Here is a 14,185-nt window from a genome sequence, read left to right on the forward strand (position 1 = left end):
GACCTGACCTATTCCCACCGCTACCTGCAATATCCAAAAACTTTATTTTTTATCCTTAACGTCAAATGGATGTTACAAAAACGTGAACGGACAAATAGAGGAAAACTATGAATACAAATTTAAAAAATTATTCTAAACAAATTTAGCTGAAATAATATTTAAATAACAAATAAAAATAATTTATATACTTATCTCTAATAAAATAAGTATACAAACTCCAATGGGAATACAAATTTAACTGAAATAATATTTAAATAACAAATAAAAATAATTTATATACTTATTTCTAATAAAATAAGTATACAAACCCCAATGAGAATACAAATTTAAATAATTATACTAAACAAGTTTAACTGAAACAATATTTAAATAACAGATAAAAATAAGTATACAAATTATTCTAATATTTAAATTAATATTTCCTTTGGAGTGCTACGATTGGTCCGCGTTTTCCTCTATTTATCGGCTCACGTTTTTGTAACGTTTATTTGATGTTAAAGACCAAAAATAATTTTTTTTTTTATATTGCATAGAAGAAGTTCAAACAAATATTTTTCAGGGATTAAAACTGAAAATTGTTATATTTTACGGGGACCAAAAACATATTTAAACGTTTAGTCCACGTTTCCTTTTGTCAATTAACGTTTTTTGTAACGTCCACTTGATGTTAAAGACAAAAAATAATTTTTTTTTGATATTACAGGGATGAAATCCAAACAAAAAATTTTACATGGACTAAAACCAAAATCTGTGATATTTACGGGGACTAAAAACATATTTAAACCATGATATTATTATCTTAGAGTGTTATAATACAATTATACTATAAATAGTTTATCAAGCACTACATATATCTTCGTATTGTCTTCTAATATCTCTTTCAAACTCCAATGTGCATATTCGACCATTTGTGTTGTCGTGTTGTCACGCCTCAACAAATATTTTCTTATGAGGATTTAACCACAATTCATGTACATAATCATAAAAAATTGAAGAGTCACTACAAATTCCTTCAAACATAGTCAACTTCATGTAATACTAAGTCTCATCATAATTATAAACAAGATCCTCTAATGCCTCAATTATATGCACTTGTTTTCGTTTTTGAAAACACAATTGTCTTGCATTTGACTTTAACATTATTGCATACATGAAACAAACACAATAAATTGACCACTTTTTGAAAAAGATATTGAACCACGTTCATCAAAACAATGTCTCTATCAATAACAATGACTTGAACTTCACCATAAGTAATTTGTTCTTTTAACATTTGTAGTGCTCACGCGAAGTTACAAGCATGTTGTAGATATGCAAATCTCACACAAAACGTCATTTTAGTAGAAGTAACACCAATAATCTCAAGTAATGACATTCGACACCTGCATGTCTTGTATGTGTTATCCATAATCACTTCTATGTGAAATTTATTTTCAAAAGTGATATCATGTGGATGGGTCCATAATATGTCTCCCAACTCATTTGAATCGTCTATCTTTCTATATTGATGCACATATTTGTTGCATTCCATCAATGCTATTAGATGTTCCATTTCAATTACGTTATCTCTAAGTGATGAATGATATGTTTGATGTACATTGTAAACCTTCTTGATTGTTGTTAAACTTTCAACATTATGATCATTTAATGTCATCAATATTTTTCTTGGTTTAATCATGTTCTTCGTCATATCACCAAATACTCCTCACATGTTTAGGATTCTTCCAAGGTATGTAATTGTCGCGTCTTTCATAACCAATAATTAATTTTGTCTTTATTCTGAATCGTGTTGTGGAGATTTCATATCTAAAGATGACATCAACAATTTCATTTTTCCTTTCGTCATATCTAGTCTATCTCAATAAATCATATTATGAATCAAACATCATGTTATTGGTAAAATATATCAGCTAAATCCACCATACCTGGTTCGACACCATAATTCATTGTATCTTCAATTTCGGGTTTAACACTGTCATTCATTGCATCAAAATTAGGTTCTAAGCCATCGTACATTCCGCCAAATTTAGGTTTCAAACTTTCATACATTATGTCACTATTGTCTTCTCCTTGTCCATTTATCTACATCCAATAGGAACATATCAAAAATTAAGAAATATTGTCAATGTAAATTGAGTTCATGTATACTAGGGTAATACAAAATACTAAACTCAGTTCACATATGTGTACATATTCACATATCATGTCCCTATAAGTTTGGCCTTTCTCATTTTCGTCCCCGTCAGTTTTTTTTTTCTTCAATTTAAACTTAGTAAATTAAATTTAGTATTAAAATCATATTTGTTGTTTTAAAAAAGCTTACTTGGCAAATTGAAGAGTGACGTTGCATCTGATGTGGAAGAGGAATAAATTAAATAATAAAAAAAATGAAATTAAGTAATTAAATTGGTTAAAAAATAAGTTAAGAAAAATTAAAAGTGTTTTGTTTTAATTCTTCCATCCAAAATCAAAAATAGGTTGGGAATTAGAGTTCTCTCATCATTTCTCTATCATTGCATCACCATTACCAGAGTCCTAACATTGATTTATCATCATTGCATCACCATATTCGAATCACCATCCTTGAATTGCCATCTTTGAATCACCATCATCGCATCATCATCTTCGAATTTTCACCTGATTCTCCGTCGTTCAACCACGATGTCATCTTCGTATGCAACAAACTCAACTTGTTTTCAATTGCGTGAATATGGGTGTAGAAAATCAATGTGTATATTAATCTTTAACATTGATAAAAACCCTATATGGCAAGTTTAGAGATGTCATTGGGATATGAGTAATTTTTCTTAAATCTATTATTTTTAAGTTTATTTTTTTTTAGTTATATTTTATGTTTACTAAGTTTAATAATTAATTTTTTGTTTTTGTTTGTAGATTGCTTATAGTTGTCAATTTTTTGTTGGTGATTCGATGTTGGTGATCTGATAATGGTCATATGACGATGAAGAAAGAATGAGAGAACTTTAATCCCCAATGTTATTTCTGATTTTAGATGGAGGAACTAAAACATAACATCTTCAATTTTCTTTAATTTATTTTTTTTCATTTTTTTTTAAATCAAATTAATTATTTGGTTTCACTTTTTTTAATTATTTAATTTATTCATCTGTCATAGTATTCATCTGTTTGCCATGCAAGTTTTTTTGTTAACAACTAATGATATAGATGATTTTCAAAATAAATTGAACTTATATAGATTAAATTGAAAAAAAAACTTACAAAGACAAAAATGAAAACAACATAAACTTGCATGAACGAATATTTAAAATTATTTTATATTAATTTAATCTTATTTTAACTAAATTACGTAACAATTTAAAGAGTGACACCGTAAGTTGATCTTTTATTGTTAAGTAAAAAAAATACTATTTTTTATTTATAAAATTTAATTTAATCAATAAATATTAATATTATTAGATTGTGTATCCGTGTTCACTATTTCATTTACGGATAAAAATAAATAAAATTACTGACAAAAAAATGGTTTTAGAAAAGAAAAAAAAAATTGTTTTTAGAAGAAAATGATAATAAAGGGGGGTGAAAACGTGAAAACGCAAAAGTTTTTGGAACAACACAAGTATTATTTGGTCATTCATCATGGATTTTTACAATCAAGCCACAGCTTCAACGACAAGAGAGACAGGTAGTTGAAGAAACGAACCCTAACACGACCATAAGAGAGAGAGAGAGAGAGAGAAAGAAAGATTCAAACATTGCTTTGATTTCAAGCCCCTTTTACCATTGCATTTAGGGATCTAGAATCTTCAATCTTCAAAGGCGAGTTTTTTTCTTCTTTTCTTCCCTTTTTTGGGTTCTTTCTTTTCGTTTCGATTTTTTTCTTGATTTTTTATTTTTGTTTGTTTGTAAAACGAATCCATCGCTTTTTAATATCCCTAATTTGTTCAAAATTTGTTTAATCAGCTGGAATTTGTTGTTCAGTTGATACCGTAGAGTCACACATTGCATCATTTAGGATTCAATTGTTTTCCCCCTTTTTGTTGACCGTTTTTTTAGTCTTAATTTTCTGAAAGTATGTGTGGATGTGAATGTTTTGGGAAAGTAGCTGATTAAAGTTTCTATCTTTGGATTTTTCATCATCTGGGTCCTGGAAAAATAAAACAAATTAGTAAATGGATGCAAGGTTTTAATTTTGTTTTTTAATTGTCTTTATTTTTTTTCTTTCTGCGGATTGGATTTTTTCATCCTTCAGGTAGTAGCTTGTGGCTTCCAAGCTTCAGATTTTTCTTTCTGCAGATTGTTTTTGAAATTGTTGTTACATTGGTAGCAAACTGTTGTTGCCTTGGCAGGTTTACTAGACCAAATTCTTTCAGTTTGACTTTTTACTTCAATAAAGATGCCAATTTGTTTGTAATATAGGAGTGGTTTTAAGTTTTCTAACTTAAAACCATTGATGATTCTTATGCGCGAGGATAGCTAATGTGCTAATATTTCATATAGTTTTTATTTGACAGGTATTGATCCTGCTTCTATGGCAAATTCAAAGAGCTCGTCGGGTATCAGAAATTTCGTGTATCCTGGAAAACATGCTCATGCTCTGCTTCCTCCCAAAAGCCCGTTTCCTAGTATTTCTCAACCATATGCTGATTATGTCTCAAATCCTACAGTTGGTTCGAAACCTGTTAATAAGCCAAGAGAAGGAAACACACATCATCAACGTACTTCATCTGAGAGCCATCTTATTGAGGAGCAACCATCATGGCTTGATGATCTCCTAAATGAGCCAGAGACACCTGTCAGAAGGGGTGGTCATAGGCGTTCGTCAAGTGATTCTTTTGCGTATATTGACACTATTAATGCGTCTAACATCAATTATGCAGATCAGGATGAGTATAAATATAAGAATTTCTTATCAATTCCGGCTTGGTCCCCTCCTGACTTTGACCGCAACAAAGATGCTCGTCATGTACCGATGTATGCAGAAATAAATGCTGCAAAGCAGAGAAACAGATCATGGGACTCTTTTTCAAATGCTGCGACAAATCTGAGTGGTGTTCCATCTGGAAAAGACAATGTTGCTTTTCAGAGATCAGGATCGCCTACCCCATGTACACTATATGAAGCAGATCGGATCCTACAGACTGCAAATGAAAATCATGATTCAGTAGAATCTGGCTTACAACAAGACATAAGATCATCTTCTGAAAGAAAGGATGGTTTATATGCAAAGTCATCTGCTTCTGAAACAGATACAAAACGTGCTAAACAGTATGCTGTTTTTTCTTTCTTTCTAGTTTCAGATTTTTTGGCTATTATAGTAATTGTTTAATTTTATCACTTTTATCTGACTTGGTGGCTGCATGTTTTGGTGAATGAATGGTTTGATTATCTGCTTCTGTTCTCTCACTCTCTTTGATCCATGCAAAATGGTTTCATAGCAATCACATGAAGTTGTATGCACTCTCTTTGACCTTTTTAAATTTGTCCACATACACTGTGTATGATTATAGTATCAAATTCAATATTATACTTAGAAAGGGAAAATATATGATGTTCGTGTATGGCACAAAAGTGAACTCTGCATCTGTATACTATTTCCTGTGTTGAAAAATATCTACATGTTTCTCTAACTCTTTATGTAAAGAAACTTCTTTGGCTATTTTCTGTTACTTGTTTTACAGAAAATTTATAAAAATCAATCAAATTCATATATGGAATGGGAAAAAAAATCTAAAACAATTGTAATGCAGGCAATTTGCTCAACGTTCGCGGGTCCGTAAGCTTCAGTACATAGCCGAGCTGGAAAGAAATGTAAATGCTTTACAGGCAAGTTTCAACATAAAGCAATATTATGAGTGACATTTTTATTTTTAAATGCTTATATATACTTTGTTGGAAGGTTGAAAACTCCGTTTGTTTCTTTTTATTTCAATTCATAGGTAGAAGGGTCTGAAGTGTCGGCTGAGCTTGAGTTTCTTAACCAGCAGAATCTTATCCTGAGTATGGAGAATAAAGCACTCAAACAACGTTTAGAAAGTTTAGCACAGGAGCAGCTTATCAAATATTGTAAGTTTCAATTGTATGAGAATTATTATCCATTTATGTTTCAAGTAATGGAAATTTGTTTTACTTGGAATTAGAAATGTTAATTTGGGTGTTCTGCATACAAGAGAATGTGTATGCTGTATATATGTTTGCATATGCCAGCTGGTAAATCCTTGTGAATTTTTTATGCATTTTATTCTTTACGTTGATAGATGAGAAACACATTAGGTTTATTATTTAAGTTTCATTCTAGCATGTAAGTGGGCAATAAAGCTCAAAGTTACTGAAATTCTATCTTCTATGAACCTGAGCCTGATTGCGAGAATAACTGCTTGAGTGATATATAAAGGAAAGGGAGGTTTGATCTCAAAGGTTGTGTTGCGTTACATAACATAGAGAAGTAACAAATTTGTTACTCAAAGTGGATTATATAGATAACATATGAGCATTTGTTTGATTGCATGTGAGTATAACCACAAGTTTCATGCATATCACTTTCTTATGTATTTGCGGAAGAACTACTCAACTAGGATTCATCAAAATATTTGCCGACCATGCTATTCTTTGTTAGTCGAAGTTATTGCTGTCAAGTCCTTTTCTTATTTATAATATTGGTAGAATTACAATTTAAGGATTCTTGGAGTTATAATTTTGCTAAAAACTATGCTATGTGAAATTCAGTGGAGCAGGAAGTACTGGAAAGAGAGATTGGAAGATTACGTAGCATGTATCAACAGCAGCTGCAGCAGACACATCAGCCTCAACAACAACCATCTGGTAGTCATAGACGCACAAACAGCAGAGACCTTGAGTCTCAGTTTGCTAACCTTTCTCTGAAGCACAAGGATGCCAATTCAGGGCATGACCCTGCAAATGGAGCACTCAGAATTTAGCTCTGCCAATTGGTGTTGCCACACCTGTGATAGAATTTGTTTTCCTTCCGACATGCGGGATTGTGTAGAGATTTCCAGGATATGCCCTCTCTCTCTGCCCGCTTTGCTGATATTTCAACGTTCATATTAAGTCATTATGTTATCTATTTTACTTCAACTATCACCATTTATTTAATGTGCACCTGGTGGTCATTGCCGAAATCTTGATTCTGTTTCTGCCACTTGACCTGCCGGAGGTGGTAACTCAATGGTTTCGAAGCTTTCGCTCAACACTGAATCTTCTTCAGTGATGTAACTGAATACCTCCTCTTGTGAATCTTCATTGTTGTGGAATTTGGCCCAGTGCAAATAGCAGATAATCTCAGGGCTATGTGCATTATTATTTGTATGGATAAAGTTTAGCTAATGTTTGTAATATGATTTTAATGAAGTTCCTCTTTTTCTAAACAATGTTGTCTGATTGCAATGAGAAGATTGACTTGGGATTTTCTTTTGTTTGTTATTATTTCATAAAATTAAAAATAAATTCAGCTTTCAATTGTAAAGCAAGGCTAGAAAGCCTTAGAGTGTTATTGATTTTCATTTTGACAGGTTCTTAGCAATAACAGTCACTCCAACTTTTCATTTGAGGGTCTAATACTGTATTAAATAGCAGCTAGAACATATATGCTAAGTTTGGGTCAGTTATGTTTCTCTAGATGATGCTTAAATTATATTGTTTTCAAAGAAGCTTAAATTATATTATTCTCCTAATTTTAATAATACACTTTCCCCTCAAGAGTTGTGAAATTTTGCCTAGGATTTTTTATGTCCCATACTTAATGGTAGGAGTACCAAATTAACCATCAACCATACTTAGAATCGTAGGGAGAAAGAAATATATTCTTTACAAACTTAATTTTACTAGAATATACTAAAATGTCATGGGCAAGTCAGCAGATATTTCACATCAATAATATGGCTAAAAAAATACATTGAAATGTAGAATACAAGTATTTTCACATTAAATTTCAGGTTGTAAGTGTAATTTATATTTTGACCCCATCCATTAGTGTAATTTTTATAATTAGAAGAAAGAATAATACAAGTATGCATTGGGGAAACAAAATATATATTTTTAAATTTACACATGATATGCTTGGCAACATTTCCAATCAAACACTTAAACATACGTTCGGCTGGAAGCAATACATTACTTGTCATAAAATGGACCTTTTAAATTTTGAAATCAACATCCACCATTATGAACGGGTTCATACACAAGCAAGACAAGAAGTGAACTGATCTATCCAATTAAAGCACCAAAATAAAAGTTTAAGATCACCCTTGTGAATATGAACTTCATGGTTGAACTAATTCATTTCCCTAATGAGCCAATGTTTTTTAAATCACGTAATAAACAATGGCGATGTCACTGTTAGTGGTGAAAAACAGTTTGGCATTGTACTCAAATGAGAAACTACTATTCTTTCATGTCATAATTTCAAATAATCTTACAAATGTAGAATAATATGATAGAATAAAAAAAAATTCATTACATATCAGAGAAAACAGTTTTACACGGATAATGTATGCCCGATAAATCCTTGTCCTATACTTAAAAGAGAATTATTGACAGATGGAAAACATTTTCTCATAAATAAAACACGTAAGTATAAAATACAAGAACAGTAAGAATAGGCCAAAAACCACAGAAAATAATGAACTTGCATATTTAGCACTGCCGAGAATTAGAATAAATTAATCACTTTGGATGTTAGTTACAGTTGCCACCAATTTTCTCATTTTCCAAGAGCATTTTGACCTTTCTTTGGCTTTGATCCAAGCTTTGTACTAGTTTCTCATCAAATTAAGAAAATACATAAATAAATTTCTCGTGCAAAAAGCATTATTAGTCTTCAGGAATTGGTGCGTAGAAATAGCACAAGCAGTATTAACCATCTTGGATAATTCCACACACAGCTACCACAAGGAATATTTCTCTTTCTGTCCTTCACTCTGCTCTAACTTCTAACATAAATATCTGAAATAAAAACAGAAATCCTCGGGTTGAGCAATATTTCTCATTAAACTACCGTTTGTATAAGTTTAGAAGCTGCGATGCTGCATTTTGCTTACCAAATTCCTCTTATTGCATTCCTTTATCACTCATTTGTGCCTACGCCTTTTACCAGTGTCCTCCGCGAATGACTCCCATTTATTATGATCAAGGTGACTCAAATCATCAAGCTCTGCAATGGCCAGTAAGTATTGTGTAAGTTTCACAAGCTCCTGATCACTGTCTCGGTTGGCATGAGCCTTCCTGAATGGTTTAATTGTCAAACCATTCTGCGGGTTCATCACAAAATTTCTTCGAAGGTCATCAAACATAATAGTATTTGAAGCACTGTAGAACTGAAATAAAACAAGAAAGAAACCACCATCAAGACAAACAGATCATGGCCGACTTTGACAAAAATTGAAACAATATTGGAATCACTTAAAAACAGACGTTGATTACAACTATTCGGTATGTCAAATCGTTACAGTTTGCTATTTATTTAACTTATATCAAATACCTCCATAGTCCACCTACGATTATATAATGTATAATTACACTGACAAGCATTGAACATCTTTTTTGTTTATCAGGAAGAAATAAAAACAAAAACTGTTATAGTTGTCCTTTATTTTTCCATATAAAAATGTAAGCTTTCCACTCAGCTGTAGATGGAAAAGTATGACAATGACAATGATAGAACAAAACAAACATACTACCCATAATTCTATTATTTTCTTAGCATCTAAGAAGCACTGACCCGGACGTGACAATGACACCAGCAATAATTTGAGGTAATGGAAGAGGTTGAATGTAACTATCTGAGTGGTGTGTCGTGTCAATGTCAGACACTATACATGATCGAAGTGTCCATGCTACATAGGTTTGCATAATGAAGAAAAATGGCATTATACATACCTCAGGGAACTGAGCCCAGATCAAACCAAGTGGCTTGCAATCAAAGACTCCACGAGAAGGTGTCTGAACTGTGATCATAGCCATGTGGTCAAGAAGTGCTGTGATTTTGTAGTTAGGATTGTCCAGAACCCCAAGTTGGCTCATCTTGAGGGTAATCCATTTCATGCTGCAAGTCAAAGGGTGAAGCAACAATCATGCATTCATTCATTCATTGAATTACAGAAAACATAATATATGCATCCCAGTAGTAGTGAATCACAGAAGGGTTATACATTCGCCAAAAAAGAACAATAACTTGATATACGGGAGAGCAAATGAAGGTACCTACCTGGTTGCAGACCATATCATAATGTCATACTCAGAATAGACTGCTGTCAGAAACTCATGAAGGTCTACAAGGAACAAAAAGCCATTGCATTTGGAAATTGCAGGGACAAAAAATAGCAATTACACAATTAAGTAATGAGTAAAAACCTGTTTTGTTCTTTAAATGTGTGAGGCCCTATCCCTATAGTCCTCAAATGAATCAAAATTACAAAAATATATCTGACTATGTATTTTGTTTGTCAATTAAGTTCACGAATGTAACTTTTATCAGTTATTTGGTCCTCAAATGTGTCTTTTGTAAATCACTTACGAAATTACTAAGAAAAGATTTGATTTAGTAATTTCGATTCATTCAAGGACTATAGTAATACTGTCTCATACATATTTAGAAACCAAAATGAAATTTTCTGAATAAATAGCTGAGAGTGCAATACAAGGTCTCATGAGTTGAAGAGGGTTTTCGGCAGTTGAGCGATGATCAAAAAGAGTGTAATCAATATCCAGAACAAGGAGTTTCTTTCCTTGGCGACAAGGGTTTTGAATCTCAACCTACATTATAATTATAACAGCATTGTAAATAAATAAATAAACATCGAAAGAAATGAAATTGAAATTGAATAATAGCAGTGGCTACCACCTTGAAGTGATTAATGCGTCTGGTCAACTTGAGTTGGTTGACTTGCATGTCTTTGATATCAACAGCTTCTTGTTGAGGAAGTTCAAAATCATCGAGAATCTCAGGAGAATCCACAGGATCCACTATCAAATCTTCTTCAGTAGTACTGTTGATGTCATTGTAAACACTAAATGATTAAATTATTAAATTAAAAAAGAAAACAAAACCCTAAGAGATATATAAGCAAACTGAGCGAACCCGATCATAGTGAATTTGAGAGATGAATTGTTGAGATTAAGAGGGAGTTGAGAGAGTAAGAGAGAGTCATCGTTAAGTTTGGAAGCAAGTTTAGGGTATAAAAGCTTCTGACGAATAGGTAAGACGTTGGTTGATTCGCAGATTCGACGTTTGAGTTCTCCAACAGTGTCGTCGGCGCATACTCGTACAGTGTATTCCTTGCCGCTCCATTTAACTTTCAGTGTTATCTCTTCTTCCGATGATGAAGAAGATGAACAAGCCGCCATTGTAACACCTCCTTCTGTAACTGTTCCCACTACTACTTCACTCCAACCTAAACACGTTCACTTCACTTCGCTTCCTAGTTCGAATCAACTGAATATAAAAATAGTCATATTTGTTTAACCAAAATATAAACGGCATGTAAAAATAAAAATTAAAAACCTTTTTATTTCAAAATAGTATCTCTCTACTTAGTACATCTCATTACTAAATCATTGATTTTTTAATTTACTTGTGTTAATTTTTCTCTAAAATATCATAAATGGAGATGTGATAAATTAAAGATAGTTTTATTGTGTTTTTAATATAATGTTATCTTATTTTCTCTCGATGCAATAAATAAAGAGAATCTTAATGATTTTTTAATTTAATGCTGTCTTTTTTTTTTCTTTCGGTATCTTTTCTTATTAATTATATAAGAGTTGTGGTTTTGGACCAATTTTTAGTTAATAATCACTGTTTTATGTCATTTTTTTTTTATATTTTTTTATCTAAGTAATTTGTTATTTTATCATTTAAATGCAATAATTAGTTTTTTTATTTCGTCTATTTTATTTAAATTAATATATTAACTTTAATAAAGTATAAATAATTCAATCAATTCCTCTCAATATTGTAAATCTGGATGTGTGAATATTCCGACTACTTTAATTTTTTTATATTCAATTAATGATTTTATCGTTCTTAATATTACAAATTCGAATATATAGGTATTATAACCACTTTAATTTTTCCACGTTTGTGGTATTTTATCGTGAATTTGTTTGTAAATTTTTTTATTTTATAAATTTATATTGTTTTTTATTGACGTGTGCTATTAATTTAAATGAATGAATATTATATTTTTTTAATAAAAACAAACAAATACATAAACTATATTTAATAAACTTCAATCCCAAACAAAAATGTTATTATTTTGAATTATTAAATATTAAAGGACCGTCTGATATGAATTATGAAGAAAAAAATGGTGTTCATAATTCAATAATTTATAAATTATCTATTATACATTTTTTTTTAAAGTTGTTTTATGTTTATCTATTGTAATATATTTTTTTTTAAAATAAACGAGTTATATTATATAAAATGATTTTTACAAAAAACTACTCAAAATAATTTATCGTTTTTAGTAATTTTTAATTTTTTTATGTTTTAATTTCTTTTTAAATTATAACAAATAAGTAACTTTTTTTAAAAACAAATATTTTTAAAAGAAAATGATCATTTAAAAAATAATATGTTACAAACAGGCTATAAAAGTTCTTATGCAAGTCTATAAAGATTAGTTCAAATGTCAGTGTTAATATTATAAATCGTCTATAAATAAATAAAAAATCTCATAGAAAATAATTGTTTGGGAATTGTAGTTATTTTATTATTATATCGAGAAAATTAAATAAAAGTATTAGTACTAATTTTTACTAAATATTATTATATTTTTAATTTGTAATTTATGTATAGTTAAGTTAGTTTAATTTTACCTTGAGTTCTTGGTCATTTGTGTTTTTTATATTATTTTTTGTTCCTTTAAAAGTATATTTAGTTGGAAGTAGATATAATTGAAGGGAGTAGAGAGAATAATTTAGAAAAAATATATTTGATTTATTTGTTCTTTTTCTATTTTTAAAAATTTTGGAGACGAACAGATAAAATAAAATAACTACAAAATTATTTAAATTTTTTATTCTATTCTTAAATCAAAGATATAATCATTACACATCATTTTATTTCTCTTGTGCTCATTTTATTTCTCTTGTGCTTTTAAACTGAAAATTTATCTTTTTCCCTTCTTCTAAACCAAATTGACCCCCTTTAAATACACATCTTTTGATGGAGCAATTATCATCTTGCCCTTAGTATTTGACTCCCAATAGATAGCTTAGCTTCACTGAAGAATAAGAAGTCTCTTTACTCCTTAATATCTTCTTTTGGTTACATGAAGTATTCACTCGTCCGTGAGAAAAATGCCATGATCACCAATGCCACAATCAAGATGAAATGCCAATTCAAAGTTAAGTATTTTTCCTTTATTTTAATTTATTGCAGATACAACCCATTTGCTCCCCGTCCAAAATAAAGTATTTATTGTCCTTAACCAGGTGTACTAATATTAATAGTCTTACTAATAAGTGTTTTGAGAGCACTTATTATAGAAACAAAAATAGTTTTTATTGAAAATAATAATTCTTAAACTTTTAAATACTTAAAAACACAAATATTAATTATTTTGGGTTGACATTTTTATTTTTGGTTTATTGACAAATGTATTTGGAATATTTGTTTCTTAGTGTTTGCCTCATACTAATTAATTGTCATAATTTAGATCAAACACCAAAGGTGAGGCACAAATGATAAACTTGCTCCCGAATCAAAGTAAAGTATCTATCCCTTATTGTTATGGCAAACACAGTATCTATCCTTTATCGTCGATAAATTCTTATGCGTAAACAAACCTAACACCTCATTTTTTAAAATATGCAATAAAAAAAAATTAGGCTAAATCACATATTTGGTCTCTTAATTTAATTTCAGGTAACGTTTTAGTTTTTTATCTTTTTTTTTTCCGACTTGGTCATTTATTTTAATTTTAAGTGACAATTTGATATTTTATGTTTTAAAATTTCAACAATGTTATCCTTTTTTATACAAAAATTCTAAAAAAAAAATTCAATGAAAACTCATAAAATTAATTATATTTTTCAATATAATACAAATTTCATCAAATTCGTAACGCAAATCTTCAAATAAACTCATATTTTCATACTTTATTTGATATTGTTAGGAATAAAGGACTAAATCGAAAAAAAAAAAGATAAATAACTAAAACGTTACTTGAAATTAAGTTAAGGG

At 30.1% G+C, this 14,185-nt stretch overlaps 2 protein-coding genes across 3 annotated transcripts; one reads left to right on the plus strand and one right to left on the minus strand.

Moving 5' to 3' along the window:
* Positions 1-3,618: 3,618 nt before the first annotated feature.
* Positions 3,619-7,410, plus strand: LOC101495568 (uncharacterized protein At4g06598-like). 2 transcript variants are annotated; one of them, XM_073369970.1, is made up of 5 exons: positions 3,619-3,798; positions 4,494-5,247; positions 5,730-5,809; positions 5,923-6,045; positions 6,706-7,410. In XM_073369970.1, the coding sequence occupies exons 2-5, from the start codon at positions 4,511-4,513 to the stop codon at positions 6,915-6,917; spliced, it is 1,152 nt and encodes a 383-aa protein (XP_073226071.1). In that variant the 5' UTR covers positions 3,619-3,798; positions 4,494-4,510; the 3' UTR covers positions 6,918-7,410. The 2 variants fall into 2 exon arrangements, with proteins under 2 accessions (XP_073226071.1, XP_073226070.1); XM_073369969.1 differs by lacking the exon at positions 3,619-3,798 and having other exon boundaries at positions 4,480-5,247.
* Positions 7,411-8,610: 1,200 nt separating this feature from the next.
* LOC101495897 (ubiquitin-like domain-containing CTD phosphatase) lies at positions 8,611-11,435 on the minus strand. Its single transcript, XM_004504142.4, has 7 exons — positions 11,075-11,435; positions 10,838-10,982; positions 10,635-10,749; positions 10,202-10,265; positions 9,874-10,039; positions 9,036-9,311; positions 8,611-8,940 (listed from the first exon to the last, which is right to left on the minus strand). The coding sequence occupies exons 1-6, from the start codon at positions 11,338-11,340 to the stop codon at positions 9,066-9,068; spliced, it is 1,002 nt and encodes a 333-aa protein (XP_004504199.1). The 5' UTR covers positions 11,341-11,435; the 3' UTR covers positions 8,611-8,940; positions 9,036-9,065.
* Between the last annotated feature and the right edge of the window lie 2,750 nt (positions 11,436-14,185).

This window comes from Cicer arietinum, chromosome 6 (assembly GCF_000331145.2).
Source record: "Cicer arietinum cultivar CDC Frontier isolate Library 1 chromosome 6, Cicar.CDCFrontier_v2.0, whole genome shotgun sequence".
NCBI classification, from domain to species: domain Eukaryota; kingdom Viridiplantae; phylum Streptophyta; class Magnoliopsida; order Fabales; family Fabaceae; genus Cicer; species Cicer arietinum.